The sequence below is a fragment of the Pundamilia nyererei genome, unplaced genomic scaffold (genome assembly GCF_000239375.1).
Source record: "Pundamilia nyererei isolate P.nyererei 1_Seehausen unplaced genomic scaffold, PunNye1.0 scaffold00056, whole genome shotgun sequence".
Lineage (NCBI taxonomy): Eukaryota > Metazoa > Chordata > Actinopteri > Cichliformes > Cichlidae > Pundamilia > Pundamilia nyererei.
This window is the reverse complement of record NW_005187457.1, coordinates 3,244,469-3,271,457: the sequence shown is the minus strand read 5'-3', so window position 1 is coordinate 3,271,457 and position 26,989 is coordinate 3,244,469. Positions and strand designations below refer to the sequence as shown.

General features: G+C 40.7%; 2 protein-coding genes across 5 annotated transcripts in view; one reads left to right on the top strand and one right to left on the bottom strand.

Annotated features, from left to right (window-relative positions):
• atf6 (activating transcription factor 6) overlaps positions 1-14,044 on the bottom strand; it is a 27,019-nt gene extending 12,975 nt beyond the window's left edge. The window contains exons 1-9 of the mRNA XM_013911096.1: positions 13,824-14,044; positions 12,679-12,767; positions 12,250-12,328; positions 11,889-11,986; positions 11,104-11,227; positions 10,619-10,822; positions 8,900-9,069; positions 1,231-1,416; positions 1,050-1,141 (exon numbers count right to left, since the gene is read on the bottom strand). Coding sequence (XP_013766550.1) covers positions 1,050-1,141; positions 1,231-1,416; positions 8,900-9,069; positions 10,619-10,822; positions 11,104-11,227; positions 11,889-11,986; positions 12,250-12,328; positions 12,679-12,767; positions 13,824-13,923 — 1,142 coding nt within the window. The 5' untranslated portion in view covers positions 13,924-14,044. The remainder of the gene's footprint in view (positions 1-1,049; positions 1,142-1,230; positions 1,417-8,899; positions 9,070-10,618; positions 10,823-11,103; positions 11,228-11,888; positions 11,987-12,249; positions 12,329-12,678; positions 12,768-13,823) is intronic.
• A 418-nt stretch (positions 14,045-14,462) lies between these two features.
• The window catches only part of rxrgb (retinoid X receptor, gamma b), a 31,287-nt gene continuing 18,760 nt past the window's right edge, over positions 14,463-26,989 (top strand). The window contains exon 1 of one of the 4 annotated variants that reach the window (XM_013911128.1): positions 14,463-14,531. In XM_013911128.1, coding sequence (XP_013766582.1) covers positions 14,516-14,531 — 16 coding nt within the window. In that variant the 5' untranslated portion in view covers positions 14,463-14,515. Of the gene's footprint in view, positions 14,532-20,668; positions 20,967-25,380; positions 25,523-26,503; positions 26,734-26,989 lie in introns of those variants that run through there. The other 3 variants (XM_013911126.1, XM_013911129.1, XM_005734116.1) reach the window with 3 other exon arrangements.

The window sequence follows — 26,989 nt, the reverse complement described above, 5'->3', positions numbered from 1 at the left end:
TCTAGATAAAAAGGAAAGAAAAAAGTGGATTTTAGTAAAGAGAAGTTTCAGATCCAGAAAAGATATGCTTGGATCCTCGTGGAGAATGCAATTCCCAGTAGGAAATAAACATTTTTATAAAATGAGAACAGAAAATTTTTCAATACACTTGGAGGTGAACGGCGCTCTTGAGTTACACAACCCCTCCATCTGCTAGCTGAGAGGAATCAAGTCCCCCCCCCTTTGGTGTAGTTTTATATAACTCATTACAATTTGTCCCAATTGTTAATATTACAAGCAGAGATAAGAAAAATGACCATGTGCAAATGCTTTTTGCATTTCTTTCTTATGTTTGAAGCCAGAATGATTTTATTTTACTTTCACAAGTGGTAACAGTTTACTTTTGCCCCAGCCCATCGCAGTGTTTTGAGAGTTATTCATCCATTAGTCAAGAAGTCCTATAAACTCTGGCAGCAACATCAGAGGACTGAACTGTACACAAGAACAATACGGCACATATGAACAATTAATCGTCACTTTCTTTTCCAAGAGATTGGCTTTGGTCAGGATAAAGGTGGGCTTTTATAGCATGTGCATTAATGGACTACATACTACTCAGTACTATGCTCTGGTGCTTGGCTCCAGAGCATAGTAGTAAAGTCTTACGAGGAAACCCCCAAAAGTATTACCATGCAAAGTCAATGACTTTTAATACACACAAATATTAGCTCAACCGATGATCACCTTTTACTTTTTGTTCAATATACTTGATAAAAGAGATTTTTCTTCGTTTTGAGGGAGTGGGGCGGTTAAAAAGTTGAAGACATCGTCTGAAAAGGAAAACGTTTTTTGCATAATATCTTACATGTAGGGCGTGCTTCCCACTGTGAGTCACGGGGCTTCCCATTTCTATTCAGTCAATAATCATGGCAGAAATATTCATGCAGCCTGACAATATCAGCGTCATCAGCACTCATTTGGTTTGAATTGAATTTCAGCCATCGATCACTGTATCAAATGACTTTTTATGGCAAGTGAAAGCATTCATCTGTTCAGTGTCCCACGCTCACCTCATTGGTGCAACATTAAGAACGAGGAACACCACGACCACCATGAGGCACACCGCTCTCCTTTTGGGTGCTGTTGCTTTCAGCGCTGTGTTCTGCAGAGAAAGCGAGGAAACCCATTGTAGTAAAAACGACTTCCAACACATGTGCCTGTACTGTGAGGGAAGCGCTGGTCGTATCTCACCTTGCTCAGAAGGCCCTCCAGCTGTTTCTTTAGGTTGCCGTTCTCATTCTTGAGCACCTCGTTCTCAGACAGCGCCACCTTCAGGCGAGCTTCCAGCGAAAGCAAATACTCTTTCTTCTTTTTCCGAGACAGGGATGCTGACTCGCGGTTTTTTATCATGCGCTGCTGTCTCTGGGACAACTTGGACTACAGTGGGAATGTGAGAAAAAAACAGAAACAAGGACATCATTTATTATTGAAGTTACGCCAATATTTTATCCTTCCTCGACTCCAAACAGGAAAGAGAAGCAGTTACTTCCTAAGCCACCCGTTGGACTGCAGACCACAGGTTCTTCTGACTTAAATAAAAAGTCTTTTGAATCACATGAGCAGTTGTTTTTAGTAAAATGATCCAAAAGTGTCTTGGGAATGAGGAGAAAACTAGAAACATCTCGTGCTTCCAAAAAGTTAGGTTACGGCTGTCTCATCCAATATGCATTACAGACATCATAAATACAGCATCAGAGGAGATTCACTCAATCACTACATCTCTACTGAGTCACCACTGGTACAGAACTTACTTTCTGTTCCAGAGTGATCGTGCTGAATACCGCTGGCAAAACATTATTATTTCCCAGAGTAGTTGATCTTTAATCTTTCGAGTGTATTTTTTTTGATAATTATGGGAAATAAGCGTGTGAACGTGTGCTTTGTGATTTCACAGTGACGTCGACCATCAAGTCCAAACAAGAACCGAGGATGGGATTAACAAAAAAAAGAAACAAAAAAAACCACACAAAATAAAAACAAAACAAAAAAAACTGCCCATAAACATAATTACTCTGACCACAGCGGGAAACTAAACATCATTTTACAGTCAATTCTAAAGACGTATGTTATATTCATTTGTATTTACTGCCATTTCATTTCACATACATGTGCTCCGACATCTGCTCTGTCCATTTCTTGAACCAACACTCATTCATTAACACTTGGAACACATGAGGTATATTGAAAAATACTGAGGAAGGAGAGGTGGGAGAAGGCAGAGGTTTGAATTGCAGAGATTGGCATGAGAAAGAAGAAATCACAGGAAACGCAGAAAATAAATGGAAGCAGGAAAGATAAACCCAACATAAAAACCAGTGCCGACTGTGTTATTCTCACCCAGAGACTCCCTCTGTTGCTGGTGCTCTAGTTTACCTCAGTGATAGAATAATAAACAGACACATTAAGGATGTATTGTAAGGTTAATGACAATTCTTCAGCAAATCCTGGCATTAACATCGCTCCAAAGAGCCCTTAAGTGTATGCTTTAAGTAAAATATTTACACCAGGATCCTCTAGGGGCATAACAGGTCACCTGCAATGCTTCTATTCTATATGTGTGTTTAGAAAAGGAGTCACTCATTGATAAATGGGTTCACATCAGGCACATAAACACAGAAACAGTTTATATGTTAGTGGTCTAAATGTGGAAACATAAGAACGGCCACAGCCAGCATCTATTGTTTTAACTCTCAAGGTAAACTATAAATAAATAAATACAATTCTGGCATTTTTTTCAGTTCAGATTTGTTTATCTGAGGCGTTTGTGTGAATCAAGACTTAAAAAATATCAACATAAACAAATTAATAAATAAATAAAGACACGCTCAAGTTGTTAGATTCTTTCCACTTGACGTCAGTAAGATGAGAACTGAAATCAAAGTCTCGCATGCTAACCCAAATAGTGCATATGTTAACATGACCTCTCTCAAATTAGCAGAACCAGTGGCACAGATTACCCAAACACCTTCATTGTCCACCCACTCCCCAGCCATCTCGCCGCCCCTCTTCTCCAAACACAAACGTCCTCCTAAGGGTAAGTCTCTAAGATCCAGGGTCTAATAGCCCCGCTGGTGATTAAGTTATTTGGATCCCTGTATTTGTGTTCTGTCTCCTGAGAAACTCTTCTGTCTCCCAGCCGAGGTCTGGGAGCCGTGCCACTAGCCCGAGCCTGGGAACACTGCAAGTAAGCAGTTACCAGGGAGTGAAGAGCACGGGGAACTTCACGTCGCGTCCACAATGAGGCTGGGGAGGAAGATGTGGGGCAAGGGGCAAAAAAAAAGGGGCTGAGTGGCATTTCTCAAGAAGCTTGGCGGGTTGAGAGGCTAACAGTGATACTTGTTCACACTCAAACTATTTGAATGCCAGTGGGAAATGCAAACAAGGGGGGAAAATGCCCATTAGCACAGCACAGCTCATACAGCAACAGCTGCAGACAGCTGTTGGTTCACTGATCAGCGCCGTGTGAATGCATCTAATTGCATGATCATCCCAACTCCTGGTCAACAGCACTTCAACAGATGAATATGGGTGAAGAGAGAAAAGCATACAGGAGTCTGATCGCCACAATGCAAGTGAGCAACCCCTCATTCAGTTCAACAGTTCAAGGATTATTCCAAAAGGAAGTTTGTGATTAACCATTAATCTATCCAGATGATAGTGGCTTCCTCTAACGGGTCAGGGTGTAAATGTTTCATGATTTTACTGTGAGTCATAAACCCCCATAACTGTGAAATGGTTTCCATAGGTGACATTTCAGTCGAGCGTGACGCAGACAGTCGGCGAGATCACAAGTCCCCCAACAGTCGAAAGGATGCGCACAATACAGACAAAGAGAACATCTTTGCTAATGCAGGAGGAAGCCGAGAGAGAGAGGTGATGAGTTACAGATCTGTCGTAGCCAATGTGGTTGCAATATGTTGAGCAAAGAGCAAGCAGAATGATGAACCTACTTCAGCCATAAAGTTTGCTAATAGGATGCGAGTGGATCATTATTACAGTCGTGTATTTTCTAATGTGATTTTTGTTTATTTCGTTTTGACTTCTTTAAGTCTATTAATTCAGTTTAGTTTGAGTTCGTTTCCAGAGTGTGTTTGGTTGTTTCAGTTGATTTTTTGTTGTTTAAAAATGTTTAGTTTTAATTTAGTTAGTAATGATTATTGTATGGAGGGCATGAGCCAGAGGCAAGATTTAGGAAAATTAGTACAGGCAGTAGAACTTTTGGAAATCAGTTGACTCTCAATGAACACATCAATTTTAGTTTAGTTACTATAATAACCCTGGATCAGAGTTCTGGCAGTTTAAGGACAAAATTTTGGAATTATATATAAACAGTGAGCGATTAACTGTGCTGTGCTTCTGAAAAAAATATAACAGCTACTACTATTTTTCCCCATCAGCAGTATGCAGTGTGAAGTGCACAGTGCTTGTACGGTGAGACTACAAAAAGGGGTCTTAAGTTAAGTGTTCATGTGTTATTTACTCACTGCCTACTTTCTTCAACTGCTAATGGCAAAGAAAGGTGATTTAAGTGACTTCTGAGTATTTCACAAACTGCTGACCTACTGGGATTTTCCCACACAACCATTTCTAGAGTTTTTAGAGATTGGTCCAAAAAACAGTGAGTGCCAGTTCTCTGGGTGGAAATGCCCTGTTAATGCCAGAGGCCAGAGGCACACTGTGGGCCTGTTAGTACCAAGTGTGAATGCCAAAGCCTACCACACTATTGTTACTGAACATGTCCATTCCTTTTTTACCACAGTGTATGCATCTTACAGTGGCTGCTTCCAACAGAATTAGGTACAAGGCTCTTCAACATGACAATGAGCTCAGTTTACTCAAAAAGCCTCCACGGTCACCAGATCTCAATCTAACGGATTAAGTCTGAGACGTAAAGTATTGGAACAAGAGATTTGCAACATTAAAGTGCAGCCAGCAAATCTGCAGCAACTGTGTGATGTTGCTGCAAAACCTCAGAGGAATAGGTCCAAGCATCTTGTTGAATCCATGTCATGAAGAATTAAGGCCATTCTGAAGGAAAAAGGGGTCCAAGTACTAGAAAGGTATACCTAAAAAAAGTGGCCAGTGAGTGGATTCAATGTTTTTAATCAAGCTCAGTCTCAGCTGTCCAGCTTTAGAAATATTTCTGATGAAAAGAAGTTAAACATGCCTAAATATCTGAGTTAGCTGTACGCAGGGACCACAAGGCCTTCCTGGGGCCCACCCCTGTAAATCCTTCCATCCTACTAATGGGAACCTTTGTGGAGGCCTGCAATTTCAGACAGGATTGGTTTCCCTTGCATGCATGCACATGCACACAAACACACACTCACATACACCTAAATCCCTTGCCATTTGGGAGCCCATTACACTACACTGACCCAATCCCTGATGGCTATTTACAGCTGTCGCACTGCACAACACCTGTCTGAAGCATGTAATCCTTTGCAGCCGTTTAACATCCAGGCTTACGCAGGCCAAAATACAGCACTGTGGAGACCAGAATCAGCGACACACACACACAGACTTACTGTAGATACAACATGCAGCAACACCTGGCACAAGCATGCCATCTTTAACAGGCATTTTACACATCCACAAGCCTATCAAGTCCACCACTCTGCTGCAGCCAAACCACGATGAGTGAACGCAGCTGCAGTGCTCTCTCACGAAGAGTCGAGCCTCTTACATTCTCCTTGTTGTGCCACAGAAACAACCAACTCCATTGAAATTGCTCTAAATATAAAAAATTCCATCCTTAACAAAAATGTGTAAAAACTGCCCCAGTTGTCCTTTAAAAGGCTCTTCAGATGAGCTTTTTAAATTTCCACTACCTTTTTCTCTTGGTAAATAAGGTGAACTTCAAAACTTTGGATCTCTTTGTCCTGCTCACAATTAAATGTTTACAGACCCTTTCTTTTAATCACCTATTATAAACTTTATTGACTTGGTTGGCTTTACAAATGGCTGAGAGGAGTATTTGTTTTGGCCTCTGAGGTTTGGAATTCCTCGACATTTCTCTCGATGTCTGGCGCAAAAAGTGCTTCTCTCGACTGAATTATGCCCGCGATAATTGGACAAGTTCCTCTACGCCCTTTTAGGGGTGGGCGGCTTTTACAGCTAGAGGTCAACCATTACATTTTATTTTAAAAAAAACACAACAAACCCAGACGCTTTTCAGAATCTTTTCTTTTTTTTTAATTACCCGATTAACCAAGTTAATATTAATTAAGATGATGTGAACTGTTTTCCATGTTCACATATATCACTGCCCCATGAGATAATAACAGCAGAAATCTGGATACATTTTCCCACTGTCACCACAGAAATCACTACACATGGTTTTAGAGACATTCCACAAATGTGACACATGGTTTTCCATAATTAACAAAGGTTCAAAATGTGTTAACTTTTCATTTTTGCAACTTTGCTGTTCAGCCTAATGCTAAGGAGACATGCTGGGAATGTGGAAGTCCTGCTAACAAAACAAACAAGTCCGAAAGAGCAGACAGAGTGAGAACATGTTTCTCAACCCAATAAAGGTCAGATGAGAACAAGACATGAGTAACTGCTGTGCTGGAGACCGAAGCCCGAAACAACAGCGAATTTGCTAAAAGTCCCAGCGAGTCGCTAGCCTCAGGTCTTTAAAAGATCACGACAAACACGCCCACACAAAATAAGACAAGCACTTGTAAAAGTTGGTGACCCTTTATGAAGAGACCAAGAAAATGTGCCATAAACAATAAAAAATACTACAAGTTTACTTTATGTCTTTTAAATTGCTGGGGCAGTCCCTGCTGCAGTTAACGGGGCCGTGGTTGCATGTATACGCTGTCGTAAAAATCAACCAGGGAGAAACGAATGCGTGTGGGGAAAGCGCAGCTGTCCTGGCATCACCCCTGAACGCATCACACGAAAGAATACACCCTCTGCCATTAATACTGAAAGCAATGTCCCGTCCTTTTCAAACGAATCTGTTCTACTGTAGCAAAATTTAAAAAAAAACACTCATCATCTATTTGCATTTTTACATGTTTGTGTCGTCTCAGTGCTCTGCAGCATTCCTTAAGATTTATCTCTGATTACAAAGTGAAAATCATTCCTTTCAGATCATAACGTGGTCTCAAGCCACGGTTCTCAAAGTGTGGTCTGTGGTCACAAATGGTGGCCGTTGTTAACATTTTATTCGGCCCCTGCGCACAACAAAGAAAGAATGTGATTCTCTACATTTCATACTATGTATAATGGTGCAAAATGAGACAAAAGGAGCAGTTTTCTTCTGTTTTAACTTCTTATGGGTGGCTGTGGTTTAGGAGATAGAGTAGGTGGTCTCCTAATGGGAAGGTTGGTGGTTCGTTGCCCAAGCGTACTTTGGTATGATCTGCATGCCAAGAAATCCTGGGGCAAGATACTGAACCCTGAGTTGCTCCCGATGAATTCACCAGAGTGTAGGTGTATGCGATCGTTAGAGAGAAAGCACTAGTCTAGAGGCAAGGCACAGAAAAAGGTGCTTGTGCGAATGCATGTTCTATAAAGCACTTCGAATGCTCATGTAGAGTAGAAAGAAGCTGCATAAGAACAAGTTCATGTAACTTTCAGTTCTGCTCTAGCCACCATAAGTCTTAAGAAACAGAGTTGGTTTCAAGAAATGCCATCAGTGGTTTAAAAAACCCGCAAAACAAAACAAAACCCTCCAAAACTCGCACAAAAATGACAACCACCAAGACAAACCACCCTCTGAGCAGTGACATTGCAAAGTAAGTGTTTCACGTGTGGATTTCTATAGCCCTCCATCATAAACTGGCTCCCTACACTGGCACTTTGAGTGCCCCTGATATAAAGTACATGAACGTGCCTGGTACTCACTCTCTATGCAAAAAAAAGCAGCAATTTGTGTCATCAGTGACTGGCATGGTCCATGCAGAGTAATAACTTTTCTCTCAGTGTGGAAAAATGGATTCATTATTATAAATAACAACTATAAATGCTTTTTCATTTCCACCATTTTAGCCAAAAATCAAAGTTAATGGTTTGTGAGATTAAAATTAATACAAAAAAAAAAAAGGTTTAAATGGGGGAGTTTGGGTTGGACAGGATCCAGTTCAAGCGTAAACACCCGGAGCACAGCATCACAAAGCGAGCAACTGCACGCACACTCACGATGCAAAACAATGCTGCTCCACGCAAGCGCACACAGGCAAGTACTTGCATGTCGATACACACACGCGCACACAAACACAGGTGTTGAAGGCACCATTTATTTGGGCACATTGCTAGTTAGGTAGCAAATTAAAGACTACGACCATCGCAGCGTTTCGTGAGCTTAAAAATCCTACCTATCCTTAAGATACTCCTCCACTGTCGTTGAAATACTCATTAAAGGCCTGCATGCTTCTAAAACACACAGGGTAAAAATAAAAATGTTTTACAAGCATGTAATTTATTTATTTATTTTGGTAAACTTGCTCTGAACGATAATCAGATATATTACTCCGGTGCTTTCTTTTAATTTTATATTTACTTTTAACTCCAACTCTGTATAGTTTGTAAAGCACTTTGTAACCTGTCTATGAAAAGTGGAACAAATAAGAATTATACTACTTATACTTATATCACCACATGTGCCTGCATTTAATGCACCTGATTTTAGAGTAAACACCCAACAAATCCCCACAAAAACAAGTTAACAGTCAGCATGCAGAGAAAGATGAATAACCATGACACACAAAGTAAGAAAGAATTTTTTTTTCCTGTATATTTTATGGATAAGAGCTTTTAAACCAGAAGTGGTAACATCTCAGTGTCGGGTGATTATATAGAAACTCTCATAAAAGAAGATTCTTAGAGAATGCTCAGAACTCACATCATCCTCTGAGGATGGGGTCAAAAGTGTGCCCGAAACCACTGGTGGAGCAGCGACGGGTACAGACCAGTCCTGGCTGAGTGCTGGCATGGTGACCACGCTCCCAGAGATGGCCTGTGGTGTTTGGATCTGCAGTAGCTGGCTTGGCTGAGACAGCAAAAGAGGGTGACCTGAGAGAGAGACACACAGGCTTTTTCAAATTAAAGGTCTTAACCACGCTAATCATATTTTTATTGTGTGATTAACATAGACTAATGAAGATTACTTTGCTTTCGCATTTATTTTTTCATCCAGCCTTCGTCTTGTACAGTGACAATACACAAAAGAAAGATGAGCCCAATGTGCCCTGTAAAAATGATGCAGATGCAGGTTCCTCCAAACTCCTCCCTGCCTCTGGTGACCCACATACACCTCCTTCTCTTTAACAGGACTTTTTTGTTAAATTACAGGTGGAGAAGATGTTTGCCATCTTGACCCATGGTCTTACACTTGCACATTCCACCGTGATAGGTTTGTGATGTTTATCAGCTTAAACAGACATAAATGTGCACGTGTCCCCACACTTGAAGTACAACATAGCTCAAATGCAATAAACAAGGAAAACATAATGCAAGACTGTCACTATAAATTAAGGTCTTACTAATGCAGAAGCCTCCCAGAGCGGTGTGCCAGGAACCACTCATCAAGCTGACCCTGCCACCTTCCCCTTTAATGCTAAACCTGTCAATGCTAATTGTGCAAGCGTTTGCCAGTTCTGCTAATGAATGTGTGCAGTGCCAACACCAAGTCCTGCGCCCAAGTTCACCATGTGTAAGAAGTCATAGGCCTAAAAAAAACGTCAAACGTTTGGTTCAGCATGTTTGTTTGTTGGAAAATAATCAATAAACAGTTTCATTTCCTTTCTTTCCTTTTTCAAATCGTCCCGTTGCTGAGGAGGTTTACTCCTCAGCTGTGAATGTTGATGAGCTCATAAAACAATACCCTTCATAGCACTGAGCACGCTTGAATAAATTTCCATCTGGGGCTTTGCATTTGAATGTCTTGGCCTTAACCATCTGCCATCTTGGCCGTTACAAGGCAGACAGCGGAGCCAAGTTCAAATTCACTTCGAGAGAGGTCAGATGCTCCACCCATTTGGGACCCAAGCAATGACATAAGTATTTACATTGGCTTAGATGCTGCTGATGTAACAAACACAGAGGGCCTGACTGGTCACCCAGAAAGGCTAAACCAGAAAGAAACAACAGCAATAATGACTCTAATGCACGAAACACATAGCAGCCCATAAACAGTCTCACTTTTTGGTTAGAAAGCAAGTTTGTTCGGCTATTTATTAAAAAATAATGATTTAAAAAGAGCATCTTTTTTTCCCAAATGTTAGGCAAATATGGACATATTTTGATTAAGATAATCTACTGTCTAATTTCATTCTTATGTATTGATCATCAAGCAAAATAGTGAGAAACAGCCTCACACAGAGCAAAAACTGTTGTTAAAGCACCACCTACTGGCAAAGATACAACAATTAAATTATTGCTTACAAAAGATTCAGTAGCACTGACAACATAATCCTGAATATCATCTCTAAATTATGAGTTACAAAGTATTATGAGTAAGACATATCAAATTTCCAGTTAATATGACTAATGCATTGGTCTGATGCAATACAGTGCAGGGAGGGAGAAGCATGTTTTGATGTGTTGCAGTGTGAGCCCTGACCTGCAGGGGGTGCTGGTTTGATGTTGACTGGAGCTGGTTTTACCACAGGGAGCACAGTGGTCTGCAGGGGCTGGATGATGATTGTCTTGGCCTGCATGGGAGCTGCTGCTTGAGCCAATGGCACAGCTGTAATCAGTGGTTTGGGCTGGATGGAAACCTTTGGGCCAATCTGAATCGGCTTCTTGACCGGCTGCACTGGCTTGGCTGGTGTGCATGTGTGCATATGTCAAAGGACAGGGATGGAAGTAGTTAGACAAGGAAACGGTATTCATATAAATATCCTAAGCTCAGGAAAACAAATATGCATTTACAGTTATAAGTTATTCTTAAAGGACTTTTTTTTTTCAGGACACGACATCCCAGAGTTTTGCAAACCCATACTGTGGTGCAAAAATAGCAAATCTTCCCTGTTTTAGTAATCAAATGTCTAAATATTGAGAAAAGCTGAATAGCTAGCAGACGTGTGGTGGCAGAAGCTGCCTCACCTCGTACAACCTGATTGGTCCTCTTTGCAGCTTTTCGAGGTGGGGAAGAGATTTCAGAAAAGCCACTGGACTCTGAGCAGACTGAAAGAGGAGACGGCTGCGATTGTGGAGACAGGGCCTCATCCTGAATGAAGAAACAAATGAGATTTAGATCGTGTATCTTCGAGGACATGATCAGTGTAGTCACATCACTGTTTAAATACGTTTCACCCGTGACACTATAAATTAACTTGTGAAGCCATTTGTACTCTATGTGTGCTCAAGGCACGCCAGATAAAAACAGATAGAGGGTCCTTATCAGTACTCAAAGACTCCAGCAGACAAATGTGTCCTTGGAGAAGTCAGGATGATTCCTTTAGCAGACAAATGCGTGCAGACTGTGTTGGGGCCAGAAAAAGATGTAGCCCTTGTCCTTGTTTTGACACGCTGTGAAAACATCTGCCTGCTAAATTATGCTAATATGCTTGAAGCTGTCAGCACCTTTTTTTCCTGTTTTTAACGAGACGTTGGAGCACATTTCAGATGGATGGCAAATTATTAATCTGACAAGGTGTTTAAGGCTTTTGGTAATAAGTGTCTCAAGTGTGTGCATGACCATCCAAAAGGAAAGAGCAGCTGTCATTGTTTGAACGCCATCTGGATGAAAATTTTTGTTGCTGCAACTGCTCAAAGGAGGGGCAAGCATGTAAATAATCACATTGTGAAACAAAGTGCAATTTGCATTGGAAATGAAATTCAAATGCAGAAAAACCAGGAAGGACAAAGAGTTGAAAACCGTGTCTTACCTGCAAGGAACACGGAGACAAAGCTTCCACTGAGGCAGGAGAGGGCACCGAGCTCAGAGTGTGGGCAGGTGACAGAGAGTCCACGCTCACCTCACCATCTGGATGCACAAGGACATGGAAACAATGGGCAATATGTGCGAGTCTTATTCAGCATAAGCCAATGCGTCTCTCAAGTATTGAACCATTCAATACTTTTGTATTGTTGGACCATTAAACCTACTGCATGGTGGACAAGTTTGAAAAATAATGACGCACCAATGTTACATGCATGTAGTAAAACAGCTATATTATCCCTGAATAATATCCCTTTTAGATTTATTTATATAGTCCTTATTTTGTGCTGCAGTGTGACACCACGTACCTGTGGAAATGCTGCATGTATCCATTTCATTCCATGGAGGAATGTCGATGTCAAAGTCCAGAACTGGAACACCATTGGCCTGAGAAATCAAACATATGGTTTTGAAAAAAATGGACTTCCTGAGAAAGCAGAATGGAAGCAAATGCATGTAGGGAAATCCAATCAATGTGTCATTTATAGCTGATAAAATTAAACACGTTTGAATTCTGGGGCATTTATATGAGTCTACAGTATTTTTTTTGCATGCACGATGTAGGTGGAATTTTTTTTTTTTTTTTTGGTGCATGATCTATCCTTGCATAACAAAATGTGGCTGTAGCCATCTTAGGCTCTACCTTCAGCACCACACAGTCAATTTTTTTCAGATTTCCACTGGGCTGATCTTTCACTTCCCCGTGTATTTGCATATTAAGAGGATGAGTTACTCACATAGCCAGCATTATCAAGAGCCTCAAGCAGCTCATCTGCATCCCGCAGCTCATCGCCTAGTTTCTCCAGCTCATCGAACAGGCTTAAGTCTGTATGTCAATGAGAACAGAACACAGACAATTGCTTTCCATTAGAAATCTTTATCATGAGATTATTGAAGAAGACAATTACAAAACAATTACAAAAAATATCTTCAAAATAAGTAAGTGGCACATTTGGCTTTTGCTTTTTTCTTGCGGTTAACTGCCAGTAAAAGAGACAAGCTGGTATGATCAAATTTACTGTATTTAGTTAGTTCTGCCATATTCAATAAATAGCCCATACAGGCAATGTGTAATTTGGAAATGCTATCAATACAGTTCAGACTGTGCCACAAAAACATGCATGCACAACACAGCATAACACAATAACAGACAAAACTACTAACACCAAAAAATGTACCCTTAAAAATGTATCTTTGTTTTTTGTCTTTTTCAAAGCATAAACTCTAACAGGCCAAACAAGTTTATTATGGTCACACTTTAACAAATCCGTTTCACTTTCATTTTTAACATCTTATTTGTTTCTTCTACATTTTCTTCCTCGGGTTATTACACAATTCAGCATAAAACACAAGTAAGTGCAAACAGCAAGTCTATTATTAGTAACCTAATAAAAATAGCATTAATAATGATAATAATAGATAACAATAAATATATAAATTGTTAACAAGTTTTACTTTTCGAGACCTTAAAAGCGATTATTAAAATAAATCAGTAAAAATGAGAAAAAAAATCTACATTCTTCGTGTTTTTGTTTTTTTTAGGGTAAGTTGTGCACTATTATCAATATTTAGTATTACATATCTGTGATAATGATCAGACAATGCAGTGTGAAGTGTGCCCTGTCTCCAGTTACAGTGCTGGTTATAACTCCAATTACCTGCTGTTACATCATCACAGCATCATGGCTAATGCTAAATGGCTAACTTAGACTTAGGAGTGTGACAGCAAGCACAACACACAAACCTCTTACTTGTGTCTTTAAAACAACCGACTTATAAAAACTCCTCTTTTATACGTGTTGTCTCTGTTGATATCCTGGGTCAGCTACACTGCTTCTCTCTATGGGTCTTTCTAGAATATGTGAGCTCCGCTGTTGCTTACCCCACTCTCCCTCCTGATCGATGGAGATGATGCCTGCCTCACTATCCATCGCAGGGTATTGCCGATGATTTTCCAAGTCTAACGTTAAGTCGGATGACATCCTCTTTTGAATTCATTAGTATATTATCACACTGTAACAAAGCGCGATCATACCACTGTTGATCAAGCGGCTGTTTAGGGATGAACTTCCCGTTTAGATACACGTCTGACTTTACCGTCAGTCTACGGGTGCCGCCGAGGGACCCGTCGCGCAGCGAGCATGGGCGCGCAGCTGGGAATTTTATTGTAATAATTTATTTTATTGCTCTCTGATTCTCAAAACAGAAAAAAAGTAACAGATACACAGAATAGAAGACTGAGTTATAGCTATCTAAATGACAGTAAGCAAAATAAGAGATCTTAAAAGAATTACAAGTAAGACATGTATATATATAAATACACACACACATATATAGGAAGAAAAAATGGACAAAAACAACAACAAACAATGCGAGAGCGACAGTGACATTAAACAAAGACACTAAAAGTATTACAAATTGCAACGGTTTTAATGCTGCTGGAAAATTTACATCGCAGCTTGTGGTTCCTAACTGCGCCACTAGGCAGCAGGATCGTACTGCAGGCTCCACGGTACGGCGTGAAATGTTTAGTGTTCAAACACTGATTTCTGTCGACACGGAGGAGCTGAGGTCATGAGGCAGAAGTTGAGTAAGTCACTTATGTTAAGTTCTAAAGCAAACTAGTAATTTTAAAGACTACACCTGCACTTCTGCAGTTTTAAAAAAACCGAAAAAATCCTGTAGTGGCCGAATATGGTTAAATAAAGGTAATGTTTTGGCAAGGGGTCATTTAAGAGACAAAAATATCTTGTTCATCAAAGTGTATATACAAAACGCAGTCTGCTTTGTGGTAGACACCAGTGTATTCTTCTCAGTAATTCGTCTTAGTTTAAAGTTCTTTACTTTAAGTTGACATCCACCGCCAGCTTTCTCGCTTTCCCCCCTCTTTTTTTGACAGAGAGGCAAGGCATTGGAACCTTTTGCCTCATGCACATGATGATGTTTCACCATGAGTCATTAAGGCCACATGCACATGGTAGTCACATGAGAGTTGTCAGAAACACAAAAAATAAGGTGAAAAGTGATATCTAATCAGACCAGATTTTCACTGATACTTCCCATATGTTGGGTCTTATTGAAGCCAGAGTCAGTTTTGTGGGAGAGAAATTTTAAAAAAACAAACAAACACACAAAGGTATTTTTTGAAGACAGATTCCTCAGTTTAGACTGGTCATTTTACCCCAGCTAGCTACTGATAGGGCAGCGTTCTTAAGACAACCAAACTTGGCTGTAATAATGGTCAGAGGAGGTGTGAATTGCATGGACAGAATCTATCCACTCTGTCCAATTCCTGGGGTTCTGTGTTGCTGTGCAGGTCCATTCTGATGTGAACTGTCTGAGTGTCAGAGATTTCATCTTGGTGTGAAGCTTTTTTTAAAAACACACATACACACCTTGACAGCTACACAACTCTTCACACAGATTATATCTGCTACAATAATAGCTGGACACGCATAGACTCTGCTAGATGTTAGAGTGCATTTTCAGTCCTATTTCTAGTTCTGTAAGTAAAACTTTATTTTTAGAGGTGGACGTAAATCAGATCATATAAAATCATTCCAATTTTACAAGGAAAAAAAGCATGTTAAGACATTAAAAATGTGCTCTGCAAATATGGACAAGTTAAGGGTCATCAGTTCTGTAGCTAAACTCTAAGCAGTCCTGCATCAGAGATTTATGTATCGTTGAATAACGCGGGTAATTAATCAGCTCTTAAGAGTTATGTTTATAATTTGTGATTTTAAAATAACGCAGTCACTTTAAGTGACATTGTGTGCTAAAAATCAGTGGCAGGTGTACACTGGACTTAATCCTTCATGGGCATTTCAGGTCGTAGTGAGATTAACCTGAGGTGGTCTGGTTGATTCCCTGCTGGATTGGTTTGAAGCTTCTCTCAACAAGAAATAGCCACTGGTTTTAACCTAATACTTCAAGGTGGAGACTTAGATTGAGGTCATCTACGTCTAAAAGTATATTGTGTTTACTTAGCAGGATATAGTTCTCTATGGTTCCAGTCTAGGGTTTTACCAATAACAGAACTCAAAATGCTAACTTTGTGGTGTCTTGATTATGGTAACAATGCAAGCATGTCTGTTTGGAGTCTGTGGACAGTTTGGGACTTATAATATTGATCATGAGAAAAGCCCCTGAGAGCCAGACACAAAGAGCAGATTAACAGGTTAACCTGATATGTTGGCTGAATGGTTTAACAGAACATTTGTGTAAAATGGATTAGAGGCTTTGGTCATATTGCTGCTGCTGTTGGTGTACAAGCTGCTACAACACATCTCCTCCCTTTGTCTGAAATGCACCATTCATGCTGATGCTCTGCTAATTTTTTTTAAAGTTTGAAACAGACTTAATACATTTTTTTTCAAATATTCGTAGTAATTTTAAATGAACACCAGAGTAGAAATGATGATAATTAAGGGTGCCCTGTGTAATTTTGGGACAGGTAAAGCAGTCGCATATATTTTATACAAATATGAACAGCTGATAAAAACAGTGTATGTTGCCACTATAAATAACACACAGCAGAATAGGAACACTATGTTATTTGAATATTATGCCCACTTTAACACACTCACAACAAGCTTTTTTTGTTGTTAATTCTTCACAAAATCCCTTAGAATAAAACAATAACCCGTTATGAAACCAGTCTTTGTTACTTTACTATTAGCAGCCTGTGAAACACATACTTTGTTTCCATCTCTTGAGTTGAATTCATTAAAAAAAAGCTAAAGACTGCACAACTTGACAGACATAAAATAGTACTTTTGCTCTATAAAAATAATTCCCACTGGCTATTAGAATTGCACAACGGGTTGTTATTGCAGCATGGTGTGCAATGTTTCCTTAAATCTGAGGAAAATGGACAAAGGAACAGTGGACCTAAAAAAAAAAGAGAGAGATGCTAGCCATTCAGCTCATCCATGTACTGTTCACTGAAGGGTCACCATAAATGGTCTCAGTGGAGAAGTGGCTGTCATAAAGCCATTCTTAAGGAAGGGAAATGGGTAGAAAAGGCTGATGTATGCCAAAAAATTATTGAAGCAATGTAAGATGACAAAAGTGAAACAAAAAACTGGAGAACTTTTCCTGAAGACTACTTGAAGAAATTACAAGAAAGCTTGCCTATGAGAGTTCAGGCCATGTGGAATAATAAAGGTGGTCATACCACATATTGACTTTCAGGCCTTTTAGAATTGCATAAACTCTGGTTTTGCCTTATATACTTTATTTCAATTTATATTGAAACATATTTCAATAAATCATTGTAAGTGCTTCTAATTTCCCTAGCAACATAAAGGAAAACGAGGGTTAGCTTAGGATGTTTCACTGTACTGTAGATCAGTAAGTAGAAAAAAAGCCATTTTTTTAAGCAGAAAAGGTTTTCAGTCTGTGTTCTTGTCTCTCAGTTCATTTTCTTTTTTTTCAAATGCAAGATAACAGTTTCCTCTCGTACTGCTTCCTCAAAACACTTTTGAAAACAGGGTTAAATAAACTCCATTTAGACCAATAACGGAAGATGTAGACCAGGGGTGTCAAACTCAAATACACAATGGGCCAAAATTCAAAACTGGAACAAAGTCGCGGGCTAACGTTAATATTTATTGAAATATATTTATTGAAATATATTTATTCCTCCAGATATAAGAATGAATCTTTTCTTATGGACTCAAACACGTTTTGCTGAAAAACTGAATATGGAACAAGCAAAGCTTAATACTAAACAATATATATATTAGCTGTATAATACCAGTAGGCCAGCTCTAATAATAATTTGGTATGGCTTCGCGGGTCAAATGTAATTAGGCTGCGGGCCAAATTTGGCCCGCGGGCGAGAGTTTGACACCTATGATGTAGACGGTGCCCATGATTTCTCTAACAGGATTTTGCTCAGATGAGATGAGAAACAAGCAACAGAGCAAGACTCGAGTCAGATGACTTGATGACTGAAAAAGAAGAAAAAGTTGATTACAGCACGTTACTATACTCAATTTATTGGTTGTTTACAGTAATTTGTTACAGTTAATGCTTTGGTGGTTACATTCTGATGCTCTTGTTATATGTCATGGTGGTTAAAGAGGTGAAACAACACACTATTGTTCACATGGATCTAAATGCTGTATAAGTAAATTTACATTTACTCATAAAAGGAGTATCTTGTTAGGAATGTATTGCTGAAACAAATAAACACATAAATAAAATAAAGACCACAGTGAGTGAACAAAGAGCCCCACGCTGGCCATGAGACAATGTAAACTTAATCAAGGAACCAAAAGTAGATGGTGTCATTTATTTGACAGCAGGCTTTAATTAGCATTTACCACAAAACAAATTCCTGTAAATGTGGCAGAGGCCTCATGCTTTGGTGAGTTAACAGCATGTTTCCAGTCAGGCTTTTCATGCCTAAAAGATAATTTTGCTGCCACTGAGTACATCTGTCACTTGATATTGAAATTGTGTCTACTTATTTGATTGGGTTTTTGTGCAGTTGTAATTATGCACTGGTGTTTTATGAAAAGACAGCCATACTTTCCTCCTCTGTGGCCATGAGGAGAAGAACTTTACTTAGCAGTGAAAAGGAGCGAGAAAGTTGGGCTACAAGCCTCTTCTAAGCAAAGAGAAAACCCCTTTTGCGAAAGGGACTTTGAGCTACATTTCATCTTTTGTCTGCCAGATTGATGAGCTATGAGATGGATGATGTTCTGTAGTGCTCTGTGGCATTGTCTTATCCCAACCCGCACAAAGAGGGAGAACACTTATCATCGCAGGCTTATGTAGGCTATTGAGCAGGGGGCAGGGGTTGTCAGAATGGTGAAGAGGGGTCCAGGAGGGTGGGGGTGGTGGAAGTCCCTCGGATAAAGCGTGATGGAGATGGGCTCATGGCTGCGGAGGCAGATGGAGAGAGTCATCTCCCATGACGACGCAGCTAGAACTTCCATCCCGAAGCCAGAGAAGGACACATGCAGAAAGGAACAGGGAAAATACAGGAAGCGGGCCAAAAGAATGGTGAAAGACTGAAAAAAATGAATGCACCTATAAGCTGGTGCTGTTTACATGAATGCATGCGAAGGGGTGATTAAAGGTGACTTAAACAGACGGTTTGGTTAAGGTTTCGGTTGGCCTCTTAGCTGCACTGTGACTTGTTAGCAGGTAGCAGGTTTGTCGAGCTTGGTTTAGGATTAGGCTTTAGGACAGTTTGGTGGGAATGGGGCTGTGAATACAAAGGGATTAGTGCAAAGGGTTGCTTCACTGAGTGGGCTTGAATGGGTGTGTGTGTGTGTGTGAGAGCAGGATGGGTGGGTGGGGAATGAGATCTGAAGTTGATGGATGGATTAGATGATCCCCAAAATAAAACATTAGGCAATTAAATGAATAAATAAATAAAATATGATAGATTAAAAAAAGGTTTTAAACTATACATGTGGATTTGAGCAGATTTTTATAATGTGAATTTATTTTTTAATAAAGCATAAAAACCAGTAGGAACATATGTTTTTAGAATTTCAAAATTTTCATTAAAGAAAAAAAATACACATATAAACACACAGACTCTTATATCTATCTATCTATCTATATATAAATATATATATGTATATATATATGTGTGTGTGTATATGTAATTCCCACGTCCCCCCTTTTTGAGCCAGAGTGCAAAAAAAGCCCTACCAAAATCATTTCAATGCCTTGAACCATGTGCCACCATTAGGAACACACAAAGAGAGAGCTGACAAATGACCATTTTAATGCCTCTGTTTGACTTTAATGAATTTATATGTTATCTGGCCCTAATGGAAGGCTGCGCTGAGGGGCTGGCGCAAGGCCATAACAAATGAAAAGCTCTGATTAGTGTAGAATGAGCTGAGAAAAAAATCCCATTCATCTTGGTTAGCATCCTCCTGTGCTCTTTTATGGGTCGCTGTTACAAGGACGGGAGTGCCGGGGTGCCTGTCCTATTAGCGGGGCAGCCCAAAGGCCCGCTGAGTGGTCAGCGGCCGGGCGTTGACGGAGCGTCTGCCCGCTCTGCAGTTCAAGACTGTGAATGCCTCAGTGCGGCTTGACTCCTAAATAACCTTCTGAGGTACCGGGAGCTTCACCCCTACATGACCCCGCACTGTGAACAGGGGTGTGTGTGGGGGGGCTCCGGGGGGGTACCCAGACCAGGACTCACACTAAACAATTAGGTAAACACTGGAGAGATCCCTTCACAGGAAGACGGCAGGAGATTAAAAAGAGTGTTTTGCATTTGGAATTGTTATAGGCTGTAGTCACAGATTTAATAGGCTTTAAGCAAAGCCAAATGAGATATTTAATTGGAGTTAATAACCTACCAAATACAGATTAAACCGGGTAATTTAGGAGCTGGAAGCAGGTGTTTGTTTTTGGAGTTGTGTGTAGGCTGCAAATAATAAAGCTATTTTATTTTTTTTAAATCGCATGATTTTATGAGAAGAAGTTAAAGAATCTGTGTCAGATAAGTACAGACCTACAGACTCTAAAGTCAGTGGAGCAATTATTTTAAAATATAAGGATAACGTTACCTATTGTATTTAAACTGGTTGTCATGCCCAAACATATCGCCTGTCATCAATAAAATCCAGCTTGCATTCCCTTCCTAGACCGACTAGATTTATTTTCATTGGCCTATTAAAGATTGATCTGATTACGCTGCCTATAAATAGGAAGAAGACAACGTGTAGGCTGTAAAACACCTTATTTCTTTCTTTCTGTCGCCAAAGTAACATTTTACTATGAAAATATTGCAACACAGTGTCGCTGCAGGAGAGATGTTTCGTCATGATCGTGTTGGAGCTTGATATCGACCACTGTTGTCATTGGGAGAAGCCCTGTTTTTGCCGCCCCCTCCCTCGCTGGGCCCCTGTGTAGAGCCGCCTTGCAGAGAGAGTTCAGTCGGGCTGGGAGAGGAATGTGCTGGGATGCGGAGCAGCACCGACTGTAGGAAATCGACGCAACAACTCGCGCAGTATGGACAGCAATGATCCATATCTACACCTCAGTGAGTACTCTTGCGTATTTTAGCCCGGGTCCGATCTTGCTGCGGTGCTCCCCGCGAAGCCGCTGCATTTTGTTGTGACTTCAGCGGCGAGCGCGTTTGTTTTATGGCGTCTTCTCTCTCCAGTCAGCAAGCGGTGCGCGAAAGTGCTCTCGGACTTTAACCACCAACTGCTGTGTGTGGATCCTGTTGTTACGCTTGCTCTTAAATAATCGCGTTAGAACAGCGCGAATTGAAACGAAAGATGCGGTCACTGCAAAAGTCAGGTGATCATGGCTGTGCCGGTCGGGCAAGGTCAGAGGTTGGCACTTTAATTGCGCTTATGTAATTTATGGTGCTTGTCGCGCGTCTCTTGCTAAACAGTTTGAGACAGAAACACAATTTATTGGTCTGGGTAGGTCGTCAGATCCAGAGAGGGGAAAAGCGTTCAACTGCGCAGAGGAATGGCGGATTTCCACTGATAAACAAACTTATAGGCTCCCTCTTTGTGGTAGAAATGAGTGCAGCGTGCTAGACGCGCCCTGGTCACCGCCGTGGCCATATTCAGCTGAATGACAGCGTGATGTGATTTTGCTCAGTAAAGCTGAAGTCTGATCTGACTCGGTGACTTTGCCCTTGAACCAGTGGATTGGATTTGTTCTGTTATCCTTCTTGTGGCCGCTTAAAATCATCTGAGACAAGGAAATAGGACGTCTTGGAGCAACACGTGGGACACACTACTTACAGAAATACCCTGTGCCATTTAAGTGTTTAGTTGAAACCAAATGTGGTCTAATAGGCTTGCGCATATAGTCTCATTAAGTCACACACACTTATCCTTAAAATCTAATAGCAGGCTAACTCTTTGAAGGCAAAACTGTACCGCCTGTTTATGCTATCACAGATATCTTTGCACCATTTGGAGGGGCTGAGTATTGTTTCCATAATGAATGTGGCTCCCAGGGGAATGACATGACATCTGGATAGGAGAGTGTGTTGAGAGAAACCCACAGTGTACAGAAGTAATGGAGCAGTCCCTCAGGGCTAAACTCTTTCTTCTTTCTCTTTAAAGATCTGTTATGATTGGGCAGTAATGGCATCCTAAGATTTAGATATTAATAGATATTAGCCAATCGTGTTTCTGCATTGAAGTTCCACGGTGCGATTTAAACGCTGTTCTTTTCCAAAATTGCATTGGTCTTTGTTTAAACAGAGAGTCTGTTCTCCACAGTAATGCTGCTGTAGCATTACTCACTACCCGCAAAGGCTAGAGGTCTGTCTTAAACGCGAAATAGTCATAATTTTTGGTATGAAAAATGTGTTATGAATAAATCTTAAAGTAGTTCTCATAAACCAGGATTAGCTGAATCCTCCTCTTCTGGTGCATTCGCTTTTGAATGTTGGTAGTAAAGCCACAGAACTAAATGAAAACCACAACCACTGAAAGTCATTCCAAATCTTGTTTTGTCTATGTGTTGGCTCACAGCTATGATTTAGGATGCACCAAAGAACGTATGAAAACAGGGCCATAAACAGTACTTGTATTCTGACTTGAAAATGGTCACCCTTTGTAATCTGTCAGGAGCGTGAAACTGAGGCGAAGCAGTGTGGAGTCAAAAAAAACAGTCTGGTGATTATGTGCAGATTGCTTCATGATCCACCTCTTCCTCCTCTTGGCTTTTCCCAGACTTGTTATGTTTCAGCAGGTTTGATGCAGGCCTGCTCGGAGCTTAAAGTAGAATCAGCATTTTTTTTCTCTCTCAGCACTTCAGCATTTTTTTTATTTTCCATCAGTGGAAGTGATTCTAGACAAGCTGATGAGCGCGTATTTTGGGAAATTTGACGGTGAGAACTTATTTGGCTCACACAACAGGGAGGTCATGACAGAAAGAAGAACTGGATTGAAACCAGGGTGAGGGGATGGATGGGGGTGAGGGGGTGGTTTGAAAACTCATCACTTCCTAGGGATCAACAGTTGACCTCCCAGTGCACGCACAGACAGAAGCAGGAGGACACCCACACACATTCACACACCCATGCCTATTCTTCACAGCTGCGCAGTAGCTTGTATGAGTAACTCCTTTACAACAGACTGTGACCGTGATGGCACGTGACTTAAAGAATGTGAGTTTTACCTTTTGACTGTCAAGTCCCCGCAGTAATAAAACCTCCTCCCCTCCCACTGCTGCAGAATTAAATACACCACACAGGTAGAGAAGGTGTGGCTCTTTGCAGGTATTTGCTCAAGGATCCCATAGCTTGAGACATGAAGTACCCCTGTGTTCACACATTCATTAGCACACAATACCTACAAAAGGTTTATTTTCAGGCACTTTTTAAGTGAGCGTGTGCGTATTTGTGTTTCCGCGTAAAATAGTCAGCTTGCCTTGATTGTGTGTTTGAGTGGGTGCCAATTGCGAGAGCAGGATGAGGGAAAAGAGGGGGCAAAAAGAGGCCATTCTCTGGGCTAATTGCCAGTAATTAGTCATTAGTGAAGAAGGTCAAATCCTTGATTTAATTCCAGCTTTAATCAAGCAGAGAACCTTCAAAGGCTCACGTGCTAAAGCAATGTTTAGTTATGAGATGCATTGAGCTATTTCTGATTTCAACAACCTATCTAATGTGAGTTTTTAATTTGTTCACTGCTTGGAAGGCATCTTAACATCTGGCTCCTTTTTCCATCTGATATTCAATAAATTGTCATTTCCTGCAACAGCACTTCTCAGTGTGTGCAAGCTTTAAGTTGCACCTGCGCACACAGAACTAAAGCTGTTGATGCATCTGCAATATTATTCCTAGAGGGAACATTACTTGATTACTTAATTGATAGAAAACTGTTTGCCAGCAGTGCTACTATTAGTTTGAGAAATGCAGAGTGGTTCACTCTTACTGCTCTGCTAAAAAGGCTGGAGTGCAGTGAATAATAGTAATAAATATATGGAATCAAATAAGAATTAGAAAATAGTCACACAGGAAAATATTTGAGGATTCAGTAGTGAAAATGCAGTAATCTGCTTGTGGATTTGTGCAGTTTTTTTTTTCAATTTAATTAAAAAATGCTAAATGTGTGTTAAAATCTTCCACTGGAAATAGGCCAAACATTCCCTAGTTTACTACGTGCATGATGTGAATTATTTCTTTGTTTTGTCTTTCTTTGTCATTCGTAATTGCAGTTAAGTATTTACTGGTATTTGCACAAAACAGGCAGTTAGAAGCCATAACCTTGAGTTCTAGGCACATTTTTAGACAGAGTTGTAAACTGACTCTGTAGGCAAAGGTGCTGGAAGTTTCTTAGCTTTACATTTGTAGCCCCAAGTTCTTCTCACCAATCACGTTCAGGCAACTTTGTTTGCATTTCAATAACTTTTAAACATTTTCTTCAGTTGTGTGCATACAATCACCTGTGAAATGAACAGGAAGGTTTGACCCGGATTTCCAGTATCCGCTGTTTGGATATCCTCGCCACACAGGAAGCTGCGAAAATTGGCCGTTGGCTTTGCAGGCCAAGTCGGCAGACTAGCTGATGTGTTCCCATGTTGACAGAATAATGTATGTGGAGTCAGTTCCAAAACAAGCACAGGCTTTGAAAGTTTAAGCACTGTGGAACTCATTTATACTATTATAGGAGTGTGATTAATGAGCCCAAGTTCATAACTCAATAGATGCTAGTTTGACTGACCAGCCAAAATATTTCTCATGGTGCTTTTTTTTTGTCCTGTGGATGCACAAATAGCAGCAACAGGTAGCAGCTAAGAACATTAGATCTCATTAAACCTCTCCATGAAGAACATGCTGGAAACCTCGCTTGGTTATTTTTAATGCTTTGAGAGTGCCATTTTAGTGTGCTGCTCCTGTCTCACTTCTACAGAGCATCAACATGTAGCAGAAGCACACATTAATGTAGCATAATTTCCCTTCTCTTTTCTGCTTTTCCACTGTATTTTCCTATAAATGTCTACACAGCTGAATATGCCACATGATTATGTCCTCAGTGCTGTCAGAAATCACTACCGGCAGGGAGAGCAGGCCATAAGGAAACCTTTCTCCTGAGGGGACAGTACGCTGATTACATTATTAGAAGTTTAGATTTAAGAATGTAGCCTAAATTTAGGGCTGCCAATTATCTTCTTCCCGCGCCTTAACAAACCATAATACATCTGTGATTACTAATTATGGCTCTCGGGGTTAATTTCATGTATTTTATGTGGGCCATGACACACTAATATAACACAGCGTGCTTTTCAGAAGGATTGCATTATTTTAATTTCTCCCTCTGGGATTTCTTAAAGAGACGCTAGCGTTTCTCCTCTTCCGTCATGTTCTCCTCTTATGTGTCGGGCCGCTGAGTCACGGGAGGAGGACAAAGCCAAACGAGTGTCACTGAGAGTATATGGTTACTAGTGGTTCTCCTTTAAACACTGTGTAGTCGATCCAATCACTTGCTGGGTAGTCTGCGCAAGAAGGCTCTGAGTTGCGTAAGGCAAATGGATGGACACAAGAAATGGGAAGTTTCTGGTGCCATATCTCAGTTTGAATATCTGAAGAAGGATAAATTAGAAGGAACACTTTAACATTTACGGGTTGGTCTATTTTGTGGTGATAATAACATGTTGCCTTGCCTCTGTCATCACTAAACAAGTAGAACATCTACTTCTTGCATGCACATTTTTAAGTCTAAAAATTATTACCTGATTTAAAAGCCTGCTACAGTAGACGCAGTCTTCCACCAAGGGTTACTTTTGCAGATCAAATCCATCTCTGCATGGTTTATTTAGCTTCCCTCAGGATTTCTCATGTATTGTTCCTCGCTGCCTTTAAGTTATATTTTTGGCCTGTGTGTGCATCTGGATTTTCACTTTGCCCTGTGTTTTCCTGGCTATCCTAGAGCACCTAAAAAAGACAATTCCTGACTTCCTGGAATGCTATCACACTTGTTAAACACACGAACATATTCACAGAGGCGACTCAACTGAACATGCTGCTAACAATACCTTTAAGCTTGTATGCTGGCACAGTTATTTCACAGCGTGATATGGTGTTAAGTTATTTTTGGCAAGACAAAATAGAACTTCAACCTCTGACCACTTCTTGTCACCCACTCAACACACGTCATTTATAAAACCTGCAAAACAGAAAGAGAATTTGTGATGTTTAAAAAAACAAGGAGAACGTAGTGAAGAAATGTCACTGACATATAATAACCTTTGGACTGTATTAGTGTCTTCGTACTGTCTTCCCTTGCTCTTTAGCCCTGAACCCTTTTTAGAGGAAGTAATTGGAAACGTCTGGTTGTACTGTACTTTTAGACAACCCCTTCCACCATGACCTTCCCCAACCGCGCCCCCCTCTGGCCAGACCTCCTGGTTGTACCACTACAACAGGTGTTTCTGTATAGATAGAGGGGGAGATAAAGAGAGAGGAGAAACATGAGTTGAGTGGGCAGTAGAGGAGCTGATTTGTGCTGCAGTCGGGCAGCAAACAGTTCCTGTGGGATTGATCTCTGGGGAAGGATAATCTGGGTAATCCTATAACCGGCGCTGTTGGACTCCGCCTCTTTTGCTCTTCACGGAGGCCCCCCCATCCCTCCCTCTACACGCCGACCCTTCCGTCCCGTTCTTCTCTGAAAAGTGCTCGATTGAGCATCCACCAAGCCAGCACTTTGAGTCTGACACCTGGTCCTGAGCGACTCGTGTTCTTCCAGCGCTACCATTAGGGCCTGAAGACATGTGGCATCCAGTGGCATCACCTGGAAGTGGGGGCAGCCCTGGAACGGAAATAGGTTATGGTCACTGTGAGTAGCTGGGTTTTTTGTGTGTGTGTGTGTGTGTGTGTGTGTGTAATCATTCCGATGCAACGCGTCTCTTCTGTGGGTTTCAACAGAAGTGAAGCTTGAGCACGAAAAGCTCGTGGTGCACAGATGCATTTGAGTAATGCCTCTAATCCCTGTGCACTCTTTGATGAAGTTATTTTGAATTTCTTTCTTCCGAGGAGACACCAACAACTCTCATGGCAATTGCATCTGCAGATCGTTAAACCCGTTTTTTTTT